General features: G+C 44.3%; 1 protein-coding gene across 2 annotated transcripts; it reads left to right on the forward strand.

Moving 5' to 3' along the window:
• The first annotated feature begins 1,073 nt into the window (after positions 1-1,073).
• Positions 1,074-14,444, forward strand: cpne3 (copine III). Of its 2 annotated transcripts, XM_076043154.1 has the most exons (17): positions 1,074-1,223; positions 1,843-1,989; positions 2,749-2,928; positions 3,620-3,697; positions 3,779-3,850; positions 3,949-4,029; positions 5,722-5,811; positions 7,080-7,178; positions 7,296-7,382; positions 7,606-7,665; positions 7,776-7,909; positions 8,919-8,973; positions 9,105-9,156; positions 9,245-9,378; positions 11,636-11,872; positions 12,332-12,445; positions 13,820-14,444. In XM_076043154.1, exons 2-16 carry the CDS (start codon positions 1,858-1,860, stop codon positions 12,440-12,442), a joined length of 1,602 nt encoding a protein of 533 aa, XP_075899269.1. In that variant the 5' UTR covers positions 1,074-1,223; positions 1,843-1,857; the 3' UTR covers positions 12,443-12,445; positions 13,820-14,444. The 2 variants fall into 2 exon arrangements, with proteins under 2 accessions (XP_075899269.1, XP_075899268.1); XM_076043153.1 differs by lacking the exon at positions 12,332-12,445.
• Positions 14,445-14,715: the final 271 nt, after the last annotated feature.

The following is a 14,715-nucleotide window of genomic DNA, read 5'->3' on the forward strand; positions in this document are numbered from 1 at the left end:
CATGACACTTCGGAAAGCGTTGAATCTTAAGTCGAGACCGACCACGTCACTGGAATTCCAGGTTGGAAGGTTTTTCTTGCGAGTCCAACGATGTTTGACCTTTGTATCCTACAGTAAAGCTGATAGCTTGCGTAGCAGCGGTTGTGTGTTTAGGAATGACTTGAGTTAAACGTATACGTTAAATTTACAATGGCAGAAAAATGAATAGCAGAAGATGCTGTCGCAAAAAGGTAAGACGTGCCTTCATTTCTTCCATTGCAGTCACCTCGCTTGTCATCAGTTCACATGGCAAACTACTAAAAAAATGAAATATAGAAGTTTGTGTAATTTTCTGCTTAAATTGTGGATTGATGCCGTACGGGAATCAGCGGGTTTTAAAAAACTTGAATGGAGTTATCAATTTCTCTTTCAATTATTATTATATCTATCTAGCTAGCTATCTATGCTCTGCTCTGCATTTTTGGCACTGATCACCAAATACCATTGTGGAAAGTCGCATCAGATGATCGGCCAACACCCATCCTTAGGTTATAACGATGGAAAAAGAAAGAAAGAAAAAAAAAAGACAATAGCTTTATCCAGTCTACCGTCACTTACTAAATATGTTTGATGGCCGAATACTGTATCACAGAATGAATACCGTTTGTCAGATAATTTATTTATTTATTTATTTAATTTTTTTTTAATGTTTATTCAAATATTGCCGTTAGTTTATAAAGCACTGAACGGTTTAGGACGAAAAATGCATTTCTGATCTCAGCTCCTTCAAATTCAGACTGAAGACTTTCGTAATTCGTTACTGCCTTTTATTAAATTAATTTCACAGCTGTCGTCGGTGTCCCGCGCCGCACTGCAACTTGTATTTTCCCGCTTTATCTTTTATGCTTGCTGTGGTGCGTTGATTGATTGTATCATGGCCTTTTCAGTTTGAGCTTTGACAAGAATGTGTTTTAATCTTCTGCTTTATGTCGATATCACGCCGCCTCTCATCTTTTAAATCGTTGCATCTTATTTGATCCAAGCGCCGCTCAACGGTCCACGCCGGCCGAAACGAGTACGTAAAGCGTGCGTGACACACGGTGGGCGTGCCGTAGAGTTACGTAAACGTTCAGCGTTACGGCAGAAAGTGGGCGGTGCCTCCTTCCTTGGTGGACTGAAAACTCTAAAGACGACGGGATTACGACTCACAGTATTTACTCTTTGTTACGCTGTCGATCGCAAAGGTAAGACTCAAAAATAAACCCTCTTTAATTCGTGCGCAGCTAGCATGAATGTGGTTTTCCTGATGCATTCTGTCCGCCAGCCGCAGCGACACTTTACTTACTTTCTCTCACTGCTAAGTGTCAGTTTTTCCCCACACCAAGCCTTGATCCTGGTGTCACACTTTCCATGTCAATTCCTGGTCCACTCGGCATAATAAATCAGCGGTGTTCTACAGTGTATGTAGTATTAAAGTGGTGACGTCATCTGCTTTTTAGAGCGTTGCGGCGCTGTTTTTTTTTTTTGTTTGTTTGTTTTTTTCGGGGTGTGTATGTCGGCGTTATGAGAAGATTTTCTCCTGCGCCTGTACAGTGCACCCGCTACTGTTACGGTAGCCCGTGTGATTTGGCCCATTTCCAAAGCTCTGCACGACTGTATTCTTCTTATTTTTTAGACAGCCACACCTGTATTCCAGCGTTAGGCGTACAGGGCTTAACGCATTAGCTTGTGTTAACGCGTTAGCCACATTGCTTTTAATTACGAGCTACTTAAGCTAGCTTGAATCTTCCCCCCCCCCCCCCCCCCCCCGCCCTTCAATGCGTTCACACGGATAACATTTTCTCTCTCCGCTGTCACTTCCAGCGTCGCCCGTCAGACATGGCTGCCCAGTGTGTGACAAAGGTGGAGCTGACCGTGTCCTGCGACCACCTCCTGGACCGGGACATCGGCTCCAAGTCGGACCCCTTGTGCGTGCTGCTCATGAACACCACCGACTCCCAGTGGTTCGAGGTCAGTTCTGGTTGAAACGTCTATTGGCGGAAATCCAGAGGTGGGAAGCGCCGAAGTACCAGTACTAATCCCCCCCCCCCGTCCCCCCTGAGTTTTTTTTTTTTTTTTTTTGTGACCGCTTGCTTTTTTTTTTTTTTACTTTCACTTCCTACATTTATTTTGTATTTGTTATTCTCTGTACTCAACTCAGTAGATTCAACTCAAATGTTTCTTGCAATTACTGTAATTACCGTATATATTTTTTTTCTTGCATTGTTTTTTTTTTTGTGCTGCAACAGCGCAATTTCACAATTTGGGATCAATAAAGTCTCTCTCTCTCTCTCTCTCTCTCTCTCGCTCTCTCTCTCTCCCTCTCTCTCTCTCTCTATCTATCTATCTATCTATCTATCTATCTACCTGTGTACTTTCTACTTACACTGGAAAAACTTGCGTGATGCTTTTGTGTTTAAAAGTGTTTAAGATACAAACACTTATTACTGTTATTCCAGTTGCTGTTGCTTGAAGTGGAGCTGTTTATTGTTTAGTTCAATATAAAACTGAATTATATTTTAGAGGGAGATCGTTTTAGAGTACCTCAGCTTTTTTTTTTTTTTTTTGGGGGGGGGGGGGGGGTTCTATCGGTACTTTGACTTTTTACGAGACTGCACATTTGTTACGAAATAAAAAATATGTTGTGTGTGTGTGTGTGTGTGTGTGTGTGTGTGTGTGTGTGTGTGTGTGTGTGTGTGTGTGTGTGTGTGTGTGTGTGTCCTTCCACAGGTGGCGCGCACGGAGAAGGTCCAGAATTGCCTCAACCCCAAGTTTGCCAAGAAGTTTGTCATCGACTACTATTTCGAAATGGTGCAGAAGCTGATATTCGCCATTTACGACATCGACAACAAAACCGTCGACCTGAGCGACGACGACTTCCTGGGCCAGCTGGAGATCACCCTGGGCCAGGTAGGGCACGGCCAGAGGTGGGAAGTAACCAAGTACAAGTGCACTGTCACCGTACCTAAAGGACATCTTTCAGGTGTCTGTACTTTACCCGATTATTTCTCTCTCTCTCTCTCTCTCTCTCTCTCTCTCTGACGACTTTTTACCTTTTTACTCCGTACATTCGTACACAAACTTCTTACGTTGGAAAAAAAAATGTGTCAGTTTTGTGTTTAAAAGAAAATACAAATTCTGTTCAAAGTTGTGTAGTTCAATGTAAAACTGGGTCATCTTTCAAAAGGGTGATTATTTGACAGTAGCTTTGCTTTGGGGCCACTGTTGTACGTACGTAAGTGCTTTGCCACTTTTATTGGTGAAAAGGCGCTGAATCGGCACCGCTGCTACTTTTACAAGAGTATTCTTTTACATGAGTATTTGTACTTTTCCTTAAGTACAGAATGCGAATACTTTTGCCAACCCCTGGGCACGACTTTTTTTTCCTTCCCCCCGCCTCCGCTTGAAGTATTTTAAAGAGACGTGGTGAAAACACACTGATGTGCAACAGTACACCCACTGTCTCAGTGTCGCCGATAAGAAGTTGCCGCGCTGTGTAAACTGACGCCGAACGGTTGTTTTGGGTCTGTGTTGTCGCCACTGCTTTACAGTCCCTCCCATCCCTTTCAACTCAAGTTCTTTCCCTTCCCCTGCCCGTCAGGTTGTGTCCAGTAAAAAACTGACGCGGCCGCTCGTGATGAAGAACAACAAGGGTCCGGCGGGCAAAGGCACCATCACGGTGAGTCGTCCGTCCGAGGGAGTGCTTTTTTTGTGTCGCGGGGTTTCGCGTGCGCCGCTAACGAGGCGACGCTCTCTGCAGATCAGCGCCGAGGAAATCAACGACAACCGGGTGGTGAATTTCGAGGTGGAGGCCAGGAAGCTGGACAACAAGGTACGACCGGGGCAAAGGTCGGCGTCGGCGTCGGCGTCGGCTGGCGTCTTATTCCGGCCGCCGCCGCCACGTTTTCACCCAATCTCCGCTTTTCGCAGGATTTCTTCGGGAAGTCGGATCCGTACCTGGAGTTCTACAAGCAGACGGCAACCGGATGGCAGTTGGCTCACAGGACGGAGGTGAACCCCTTCGCAGAATAGAATAAACTTTATTTAAACCAACAGCAGCAATAGACACGCACGAGAGTGGCAGGATCAATGCGTGCTCGCAGCATCAACGGCAAATATAGCAATGAACCCAATTATCCCCACTCTGCGATTAATCGCGATTAAAATTTTTTTTTAATTGTTTGACATCCCGTGTGTGTGTGTGTGTGTGTGTGTGTGTGTGTGTGTGTGTGTGTGTGTGTGTGTGTGTGTGTGTGTGTGTGTGTGTGTGTGTGTGTGTGTGTGTGTGTGTGTGTGTGTGTGTGTGTGTGTGTGTGTGTGAGAGGAAGCCACAGACTTGCGCTACAACCGCTGCTTCTGCAATAACGATTTGCTCGTCTCGTCGCTAAAACGGGAACCAAGGTGAAAATGTCAGAGTGCAGATTGATTGTTCTCCACTCACTTCCCGCTCTCTCCTTCGCCGACCGCGACTCGCTCGCGCCGTCTCGTCGCGTCTGACAGGCGGGCGTTACGTCTCCGTCGCCGGCGTGGAGACAGGAAATGACACGTAAATGGGAGAAGGACTCGGGTGCAACTGCGTGCAAAAGTTTTGAATTGTTTAGAAAGTGAAGGAAAATCATGGTTAGGTTGAATTGTTGAGTTTAAAGTTCAGTCCCGGCTGGCTGCAGTTACATCTGCAAAAACCACAAAAAAAAAAAAAAAACCCAACAAGCTGCATCAATCAAAGTTTGTCTACTTCCCCTTCCTCAACTCTTCAGTTCAAATGAAATACGCCAGAATTCTCACTTTTTGGTGTATTTTTTTTTTTAACCTTTAGAAAGCAAAGGCCAGAGAACATCAATCAATCAATTGTTTATCAATAAGTGCGGCGCTAAATCACAACCAAAGGCGTGTCAAAGCTCAAAAAAAAAAAAAAAAAACCCAGCCGAAACCCTCCAGAGCAGCAGGGGGCGACGGTGGCCCAGAAAAAAAAACCTCCCCTGTGGGAAGAAACCTGGAGCGGATCCGCACTCCAGAGGGTCAGAGGTCAGAGCCACAGTCTGGGCGACTGTGACTCAGGCGGTAGAGCGGGTTGTCCAGTGACCGAAAGGTTGGCGGTTCAAATCCCGCTCCGTCCCAGCCTGCCGTCGTGTCCTTGGGCAAGACGCTTAACCCAGATTGGCTGCCACGCTTCCGTCAGTCTGGCCCAGGGCTGCTGTGGCTACACATGTAGCTAGCTTACCACCACCAGTGTGAATGCGGTGTGAATGAATAATGGGTTCAATGTAAAAGTGCTTTGGGTCCTTGCAAGGCGCGATAAAATCCAATCCATTATTATTATTATCATTATTATTATTATTATTATTATTAGTATGCGCTTTGACCTTTTAGGCTGGGGTCAAAAGGAAGTATGAAAAAAAAGTTGGAAGAGAGAGAGCGAGAGATAGAAGAAGTCTAGAGTGGCAGACAGCACAGAGTGAGTTGCAGGGTGAAGAACAAAGCTCCCCATTAAATAGATGTAGATGTATATTAATAGATTAATTCAATATGAAATGAGCAGGGAAGAATTGTGTGTTTTTTGTGGTCCCTCCCCCTCCCCTCCCCTCCCCCCCGACCGTCAAATTGCAGTTTTTAAATGAAATGTATAGTTTCCCTCTTAAAACGTCTTTCAAGCCATAAATGTGGTTGCAGGGCTCTGACTTGTGCCAACTCTGTCCCCCGCAGGTGGTGAAGAACAACCTGAACCCCACGTGGAGGCCCTTCCGGATCCCCCTGCAGTCGCTCTGCGCGGGAGACATGGACAAACCCATTAAAGTACCCTCAACTCTTCTTAATCCTAAACTCAGTTAAACCTCCAGTGACTTTGCACAGCCGGAATGTTGCACTTTTAAAAAAAAAAAAAAAAAAAAGAAAAAGCTGTTTTTTTTTTTAATCCGCTGCTTTCCTCCCCCTCCTCACGCTCACAGCGAAAAGCAAACGATGGATTGTTTTTTTAAATTTTTATTTCTATTTCTTTTTTTTTTCTTTTTTCTTTTTTCTTTACGCCGTGTCGCGCTGTCTTGACGGTTGACGCAAAGCTCTTTTAACTTCCGAAGCAAACATTGTCAGGAAGGAAGGCGCATCCGTCGGCTCGGGACAAGTGAGTTTCCCTTGTGTGCAGTTTTTAAACAAAAACAAACCCACACAACTCCAGCGGGGTCACCTGACTTCCTCTACACGTCCGTCACCTGCTTGCGTCAGGAACGCATTTTCATCATTAGTTGTTATGAATTCCGCTTGCATGTTTTTGTTTTGTTTGTTTGTTTGTTTGTTTTTTTTAATGTAAAGCAGGGGTGTCAAACTCAAATAATGTTACATTTGCACAAAGTCTCGGCCCGACGTTGATATTTCTTGCAACAAAATCATCCTCCAGATTTGAACGGTCAACCTTTTTATCTGGACACCGACTATGGAACAAAGCAAAGCTCGATACTAGATGAAAAATTCCTCAATACTGCGACATTGAATTTCAAGTTAAAAAAAACAAAAAAAACCTCTCTTCTTTATTTGCAGCCTTCTGATTTAAATTTCAACAATAAACCTGTAGGCTGATAATACATTTAAAAATAACACTGCAACAATAAACCAATGAAGTCATCATAATAATAATAATATCCTACAATAAACATCCTGCTCTCATTGAGCAGAGCATTCTGGGATTTGTAGTGTTAGCGCTACGCGGGCTGTAGACTAGCGGCGGGCTAGCGGCTCCAGTAGCGATTTCGTATGATGCGGGGCCAGATTTGGCCCCGCAGGCCAGAGTTTGACAGCCGTGGTTTTCCAGTCTAAAGGTTTTGGCTGCGTCTGTTTTTTCCCCATCGAGGCTCAGTTCCCCCTTTTGATGAGAACGCAAATAATCGGGTCGCATTGAACGCTGGCATTTGAAAAAGCAGTCAATGGGGGGTGAACCGACCCTGCAAGTGGTTCGTACTCTTTGTGTGAAAGCTTCCAACAGTTTGCCGGTTTGTTTTTGTTTTTGTTTTTTTTTGTTTTTGTTTTTTTCACGTCTTTTTTTAAAAAAACAAAACAAAACTGATTTGCAGGTGGAGTGTTACGACTACGACAGCGACGGCTCGCACGACCTCATCGGCGTCTTCGAGGCCACCATGACGCGGCTGCAGGAAGCGTCGCGATCCTCTCCGGTAGGGGGGGGTTTCTCCATCGCGAACAACGGCGCCGGAGCTTTAAGCGCTTTTCTTTCCGCGAAGATGTTTCTTGGCGAGTAAAAAAAAAAAATTTAAAAAAAAATTTCCCGGCAGGCCGAGTTTGAGTGCGTCAACAGCAAGAAGAAGCAGAAGAAGAAGGGCTACAAGAACTCCGGGGTCGTCAGCGTCAAGCTCTGCCAGGTGACGTCCATTGTGCCGATCATTTATCCGTCAATACTCTATGGACATAACTGGTAAAATATTGAAACTATCAATATAATGCAAATATCTTGTTTTTCTTCCCTTTCTTAGTCTATAAATATTCCTGTTTTATTTCTTGTCGTTTTTCTTAATATAATTTTTCCGTTTTCTTCTTCTTCTTCTTCTTCTTCTTCTACTTCTTCTTCTTCTTCTTCTTCTTCAGGTGGTGAAGGAGTACTCCTTCCTGGATTACATCATGGGCGGCTGCCAGATCAACTTCACCGTGAGTACCAGCCGTTTTTTTTGGGCAGCGCCGCCGAGCGACGGCAGGGGGCGCTGTCGTGCCTCTCCGCTCCGCTCCGCCGGCCTGACGGGACGACTTTGCATTGGCAGGTGGCCGTCGACTTCACGGGCTCCAACGGCGACCCCAGGTCCTCGACGTCCCTGCACTACATCAGCCCCCAGGGCGTCAACGAGTACCTGTCGGCCATCTGGTCCGTGGGCAACGTCATCCAGGACTACGACAGGTGTGTGTGTGTGTGTGTGTGTGTGTGTGTGTGTGTGTGTGTGTGTGTGTGTGTGTGTGTGTGTGTGTGTGTGTGTGTGTGTGTGTGTGTGTGTGTGTGTGTGTGCGCACACTCCCTTCAATGTCAATACGATACATAAATATGTTTATTGTATACACAATAGTGGGGGGGAAAAAAGTTTTTGGACACCTTGTGCATTTCTGATGCACTGTATCGTCATTGTTATTGTCATTATTAGCATTAGCATCAGCATCATGAATATATCTGTCATAAGTGTGTCACATTTGGAGATTCTGATAAGAAGCGGCGACATCAAGCGGTTACATTTTAGATCGTAGCATCTTCCACCTTCTCTCCCCCTCCCCCTCCTGAGCATGCCAGCGAGCTGCGGTTGCCTTCGCGCACGAACCTGGATACCTCGTCCACTTTTTTTTTTTTTTATTTCTTCGTTGGTTTATTTGAGCACGCCAGCGTTCCAAACGCGCTCGCTGTCAGGCAGCTGGATTGTCCACTCCGGGCTTCCTTAGAAATATGGTGGTGCAAGATGGCGGCTAGCTGCGGGCGAGACCCATTATTGATCCACGGATATTCCAACATATATTTATGTACATACGAGAACCACTCCAAGAGTAGGGGAAACCAAATGACTTTGGCTGCACTGCGATTACACATGTTTATTACTGTAGTTATGGGCAGTGTATTAAGCTTTCAGCATTATAAAAATCATAAATCAGGCGAGATTTTACACACAACAAGAGCACAAGAACGACAATAATTTAGGTGTCCTATTAAACAACATAACAATATCCTATTGGTCTCTGTGCCTCTGATGCGGTCAAACCTTTTGAGAAAAACAACACACAAAAAATGATCCATCAAGTGTTTAATGACGATTGGGACAATGGAATTGAGTTAAGGTTGTCCAAAGACTTTTGTCCCACGGCTGTACGCACACACCTGAAGCACTTTAACCGTTTCCCCCCCCTTGCCCCCTTTCCTTGCCGTTCAGTGACAAGATGTTTCCTGCCTTTGGCTTTGGAGCTCAGATCCCTCCCAGTTGGCAGGTGAGATGATCAAGTCACGAATCCGTTCGTAACACCGCGATTAAAATCGGGACTCGTCTCCCCGCGTGGCGAGCCAACGGTGGTTTCCGACGACACTGACGCAGCGGCGATTGTGCGTTGTGTCTCGACAGGTTTCCCACGAGTTCCCGCTCAACTTCAACCCTTCCAACCCGTTTTGCGCAGGTTTGCTCGACACACTGCCGCACCTTGAGGTAAGCGTTAGACCGTCGGCCCAGCGCTTTCGAGGGATCACCCTCCCGTGTTTGCGCAGGAATCGAAGGCGTGGTGGAGGCGTACCGGGCGTGCCTCCCTCAGGTCAAGCTCTACGGCCCCACCAACTTCTCCCCCATCATCAACCACGTGGCCGCCTTCGCCAACCAAGCGCTGCAGCAGACCACGGCCTCGGTGAGTGTTCGACACAGCTCAATCTTTGAAGGTTACCACACTATGAGAGGTGGCTGAAGTGAGGAAGTCCAAATACTTTGTTGCTGTACTTAAGCAGATTTTTCAGGTACATTACTCGAGTGCTTCTTTTTCACTTCTACTCGCTACATTTGTGCACAGATATCTGATCTGTGCTTTCTACTCCGTGCATTGGGAAAACATGCTAGTTACTTTTGTGGTTAAAAGTGTTTAAAAGATACAAATTCTGCTAAAAGTTATTTACTGATTATTGCTACAGTTGCTATTGCTTGAAATGGAGCTATTTGAAATATGCTGTTGTAGGGCTGGGCGATTATAGACGAAAATAAAATCCTGATTTATTTATTTTTTTATTGTTTTCTGAAAACTCAATTTTCGATTCCGATTTTTTTTTTTTCTCTGAAAACTCAATTTTCGATTTAAATTTTTTCATTTATTTATTTATTTTTTGGTAACAGAAGTCTATTGCTGATTTTGCTCATTGAGCACAAACGTGGAAAGGGGCTGTGATATTTTCATCTCTGATGTACAGTGGGCACTTTGCGACAGGGGTCACGTGACCTTTCTCGTTAAATATGCTACAAAAACAAGAACAAGCGCACGTCGTACGTCGTACGTGACTTTGGAACAATAATTTCCGAACAGGTAATGGCGGGGGAAGTGTACGGAATCACTTCCTGGTTTTAACATCTGACCTAGCTGGGACGACTACAGAGACGAGTAAACAAAGGTAGCCAGTTAGCATAGTAGTGAGTTTATCCGAAACACCGGATTTTTTTGTCCTCATGTACAGCCCGCAAAGCAACAAACAGCCTGGTAGCATTGCCAGAGGAAAATGGATTTTACTATTTTCCTTTTTCTTTTTTTTTATTTTAACATCGTCTTGACTAAAAAAAAAAAAAAAAGAAAAAAAAAAGATCCAATTGTGATTTAAAATCGATTAATCGCCCAGCCCTGTGCTGTTATGTTGAATATAAAACTGCATCATAATTTAGAAGGAGTGCCTCATCTTATCAATGAATGTATTGCTTTTTTTAAACAAGCATCCATACTTTTACTCAAGTACAGAATGTGAATACTTTTGCCACCGCTATACAATGTACAGGCTTGGGGGTAGCGCGAAGAATACGCGAAAGAGGAGAGGTGGTAGGTTTTAGGCTTGTTATTCCAGTTGAAGAGGAAAAAAATTGAGTCGGAAAGAATACAATGAAATAAACACAATAAAGATTCAGATGTACATAGAAAATAGTCATTGCATGCATAAATTCTAATCTATTCTATTCTATTCTATTCTGGAAAAAGCGCACAGTGCAACTTCACTTCAGGGTCACAGGGAACAGTCGTCGTCATGAAAGAGCAGTTATGACACGGTGTGTGTCGCCATCTAGTGGCGCAAAGGTGGTACTGCACAATGTGAATGTAGTGCGTTTACGGCCCAAAAAACGCCAGACGGACGTTCACGTGATGTGAAACGCAGTTGCAACATGGAACTGTCAGGAGAAATAACCACCACCCGTTACTCCAGTGGCCGTTTCTTCATTTCACGTCATTTCTTTTATTTATTACTTTATTTACTTTGATTTTATTTTTTCTTTTCTACTTGATACTTGACTTTTCCTATTGCCTCATTGGCTACTTTTGCTCGCTATATTCCACTCGCACATGCTGGAGTTGGAGTTGCAGCAAAGTGTGAATTCTCACTTGGAAAGCAATAATGCAGTGTTTTTCAACCCTTTTTTGAGCCAAGGCAAAAATCCAACCAAACCGAACCAAAAAAATATACAATAAAATGACACTTTTTGGACTAATATTGACGATAGAGTCTCATTACCTATTGATACTCACTCAGTGTGAAACCTGGGAAACCTTTTTATTTTACTCACAAAGCTGATATCCTGGAACAAATTGAAGGAGGAAAATGGGTATTAAAAAAAAACTGTTCTTTACTAATGATCTCACTGATGGGCACTGAGGATCAAACACAAGCGCGTTTCAATCTAGTCTCTCTTTTTTTTTTTTTTTTTTAATCAAATTATCTGGGTCTTGCGTCTCTTTAACATTTTCATTTCGAAAGTGCGTTTTTATCTATTGAAGAAAATAGACTCCTCCTTTGAAAAGCACAGTCACTCCTCAATGCAGTGCTCGTGTTATTCTTTCTGGACCAATTCAGTGAAATTGGATCATTTTCATTCCATTTTCTTTCTTTCTTTTGCTCCCATCCTCCCAACAAAAAAAAAAGCAATACTACGTCCTGCTCATCATCACCGACGGCGTGATCACCGACATGGACCAGACGCGCAATGCCATCGTCAACGCCTCCCGCCTGCCCATGTCCGTCATCATCGTGGGGGTGGGCGGGGCCGACTTCGGCGCCATGGAGTTCCTGGACGGCGACGACGGGCGCCTCCGCTCCATGGCCGGCGAGACCGCCATGCGGGACATCGTGCAGTTCGTGCCGTTCCGTCAGTTCAAGAACGTGAGTGGTGGTCGGAGGAGGTTTCCCTCGTTGGCTCGCTCAAATCATTGCTTCCTCGCTCTCTGTTTGACTCGACATTTCCCCTTTTTAACGTACTAAGAGCTAAAAAAAAACCAACAAAAAAAAAAACAGTAAAGCTGCAAGCAGCGTTCAAGGGATCGACCGATGGTCGGAGGAGGTTTCCCTTGTTGGCTTGCTCAATTCATTGCTTGCTCACTCTCTGTTTGACTCGACATTTCGCTTTTTTGACGTGCTAAAAGCTAAAAAAAAATAAAATAAAATAAAATAATGGTAAAGCTGTGATAATTGACCCCCCCCCCCAAAAAAAAAAAATCAACCACTGAAAGCACCCCCCCCCCCCCCCCCCCCACACACACACACACCAAAAAACCCCATACACCCACTAGCTGTGCCTTTTATGTTATTTGTTAAGTACCTCTACTCTATGTATCTTTGCAGGCCCCCCGGCAGGCTCTTGCCCAGAGTGTTCTGGCTGAGCTCCCTCAACAACTGGCCTCCTTCTTCACATTACTCAAACTGAAGCCTCCCCACCAGCCCACTCAATCATAGGGGGTACCCCACATATTTCAGTCCCTAAAATCCCACTGCCACTTTTTCCATTTCATTTGCTTGGCTTTGCTTTCAGTCCCCCCCCCCCCCCCCCCCCCCCCCAACCGTCCCCTCCACCTGCCTTTGTAGACTATTGCATGAGTTATCCCAGCTCATCCTGGCTGCTGTTCTCATTGTGTGTCCCCCCTACATCGTTTTCCACCTGTTCTCTTTCAGCCAGATATTTACCGCGCATGCTTTCAAGTAAACCGTATACACATCTGTAAGGAAGTATTTACATTTGGGTCAGAGATCCCAGAGCATTACGAGCTGGTGAAAACTTGACGGTGACAGATTTTTATAAATACTTAAAGGTCCAGTGTGTAATACTTGGAGATTTTGGAGAAAAAAAAACAGCGACATCAAGTGGTTACAATTTAGATTGCCGGGTCTTTTATTCTCCCTCCCTCCCTCTCCTGAGTTTGCCAGTGAACTACGGTGGCCCTGCGCACCCAAACCTGGATACCTTGTTCACCTTATTCTTCGTTGGTATCCTTGAGGACGCCAGCGTTCAGCCTAAATACCAAACGCGCTGTCAGGCAGCTGGGTTGTCCATGCCAGGCTTCCATAGAAATACCGTTAGCCTAATAGCATAATTGCCTAAGTCATTTTTTTGGCCAAATTGTGATATCTGCCTAACTTTACCAATGTGCTGGCTAAAAAATATGTTTTTTCTTGTTTTGCCAAAAACTTTTAAATATGACTTAGGTTAGCTATTAAGCTAACGATACGGTGGTGCAAGATGGCAGCTAACTGGGAGCAAGAGCCTGATTGATCTATGGATATGCTTATATACTGTATGGGAGGACCGTTCTAAGGGTAGGAAAAACAAATGACTGTTTTGGTACTGTGGATAATCACTTCTTATTTACGTCTTTCTGGGCAGTATTTTAAGTTTTTACCAATATAAAAAAATCATAAATCAGGCCGGATATCACACACCTGACCTTTTAATGACAATGACGGTGGACTTCTAGCTTCATCACGTTCTCACGACGGGGAACCTCCTCCGTGCATCGCAAGTCAGCAGTTTATGCTCAAGCTCTCTGAATAGTCGTCATTTCTGGGTTGTCTCCACACTAACCGACACAGAATCTGTGTTTGTATTTCCAACCTTTAACCAAGAACCGCTTCTGCAAAGACCTACCGCAGCTGCGAGTTTCTGCCCGTCGTCATCGTCGTCGTCTCCTTGACTTTCCACCTCGTTATTTCATTTATCCCTCAATTCTTCATGATTGAAAATCTACTCATGTTCTCTCTCTCTCTCTCTCTCTCTCTCTCTCTCTCTCTCTCTCTCTCTCTAATTCATTCCCGTCTTTTCCATCCAAACAAACAAAGGGGCCCCGGGAAGCGCTGGCCAAGAGCGTGCTGGCAGAGGTTCCAGCTCAGCTGGTGGACTTTTTCAACACCTTGAAGCTGCTCCCTCCCAACAACCCCAACAACCCGGCAGCGGCGAAGCCCTAGGGGGGAGGCGACCCGAAGCCGAGAGCAAGAAACCCGGATGGAGGCCCGGCGTCACGATCCCGACCGTCTCTCGCTTCACTACATTTAAACGACGCGGCCCGAATAAACGGCCGCGCGTCCTTTCCCCCCCATGACTTGCGGGAGCAGCTGAGAAGATCATTCCAGAGTTTTAGAAGAACTTGCATGGTGGACAAAGTGCTTATTCGTTTTTGCCAAACCTCCGTTTTTTTTTAAATTATTTTTGTTTATCGGATGAATCCAGCAACACCTCGCAGGCCTGCAGCGTGTATATTATCATGACGCTCCAAACTAGCTTTAGCACTGTTAGCAAGCTTATTGTGCACGTACTCCCAATTTGTTTTTTGTTTTTTTAACGCTGCTGATTTTGCATATGAATTTTATTACTCCGACACATTACTTCCTTTAACAATCTCCTGCGACCAGCTCACCAGTAGAAAATAGGAGTTCATACAAAGGGTTGCTTTTTGTATTATTATTTTTTTTACACACACACATATATATATATATATATATATATATATATATATATATATATATATATATATATATAATTATATATATATAATTATATATATATATATATATATATATATATATATATATATATATATATATATATATATATATATATATATATATATATATATATAGAGAGCCATATAATTGTATGCTTTGGTGCCAGTCTGGATCAGTGGCTCACTGTGGTCAAGTCTCTTTTTAGTCTTTAAAGTGAGGAAATTTGTGTCGGT

The sequence above is a fragment of the Nelusetta ayraudi genome, unplaced genomic scaffold (assembly GCF_046127955.1).
Source record: "Nelusetta ayraudi isolate G7.1 ecotype Tasmania unplaced genomic scaffold, CSIRO-AGI_Nayr_v1 ptg000073l, whole genome shotgun sequence".
Lineage (NCBI taxonomy): Eukaryota > Metazoa > Chordata > Actinopteri > Tetraodontiformes > Monacanthidae > Nelusetta > Nelusetta ayraudi.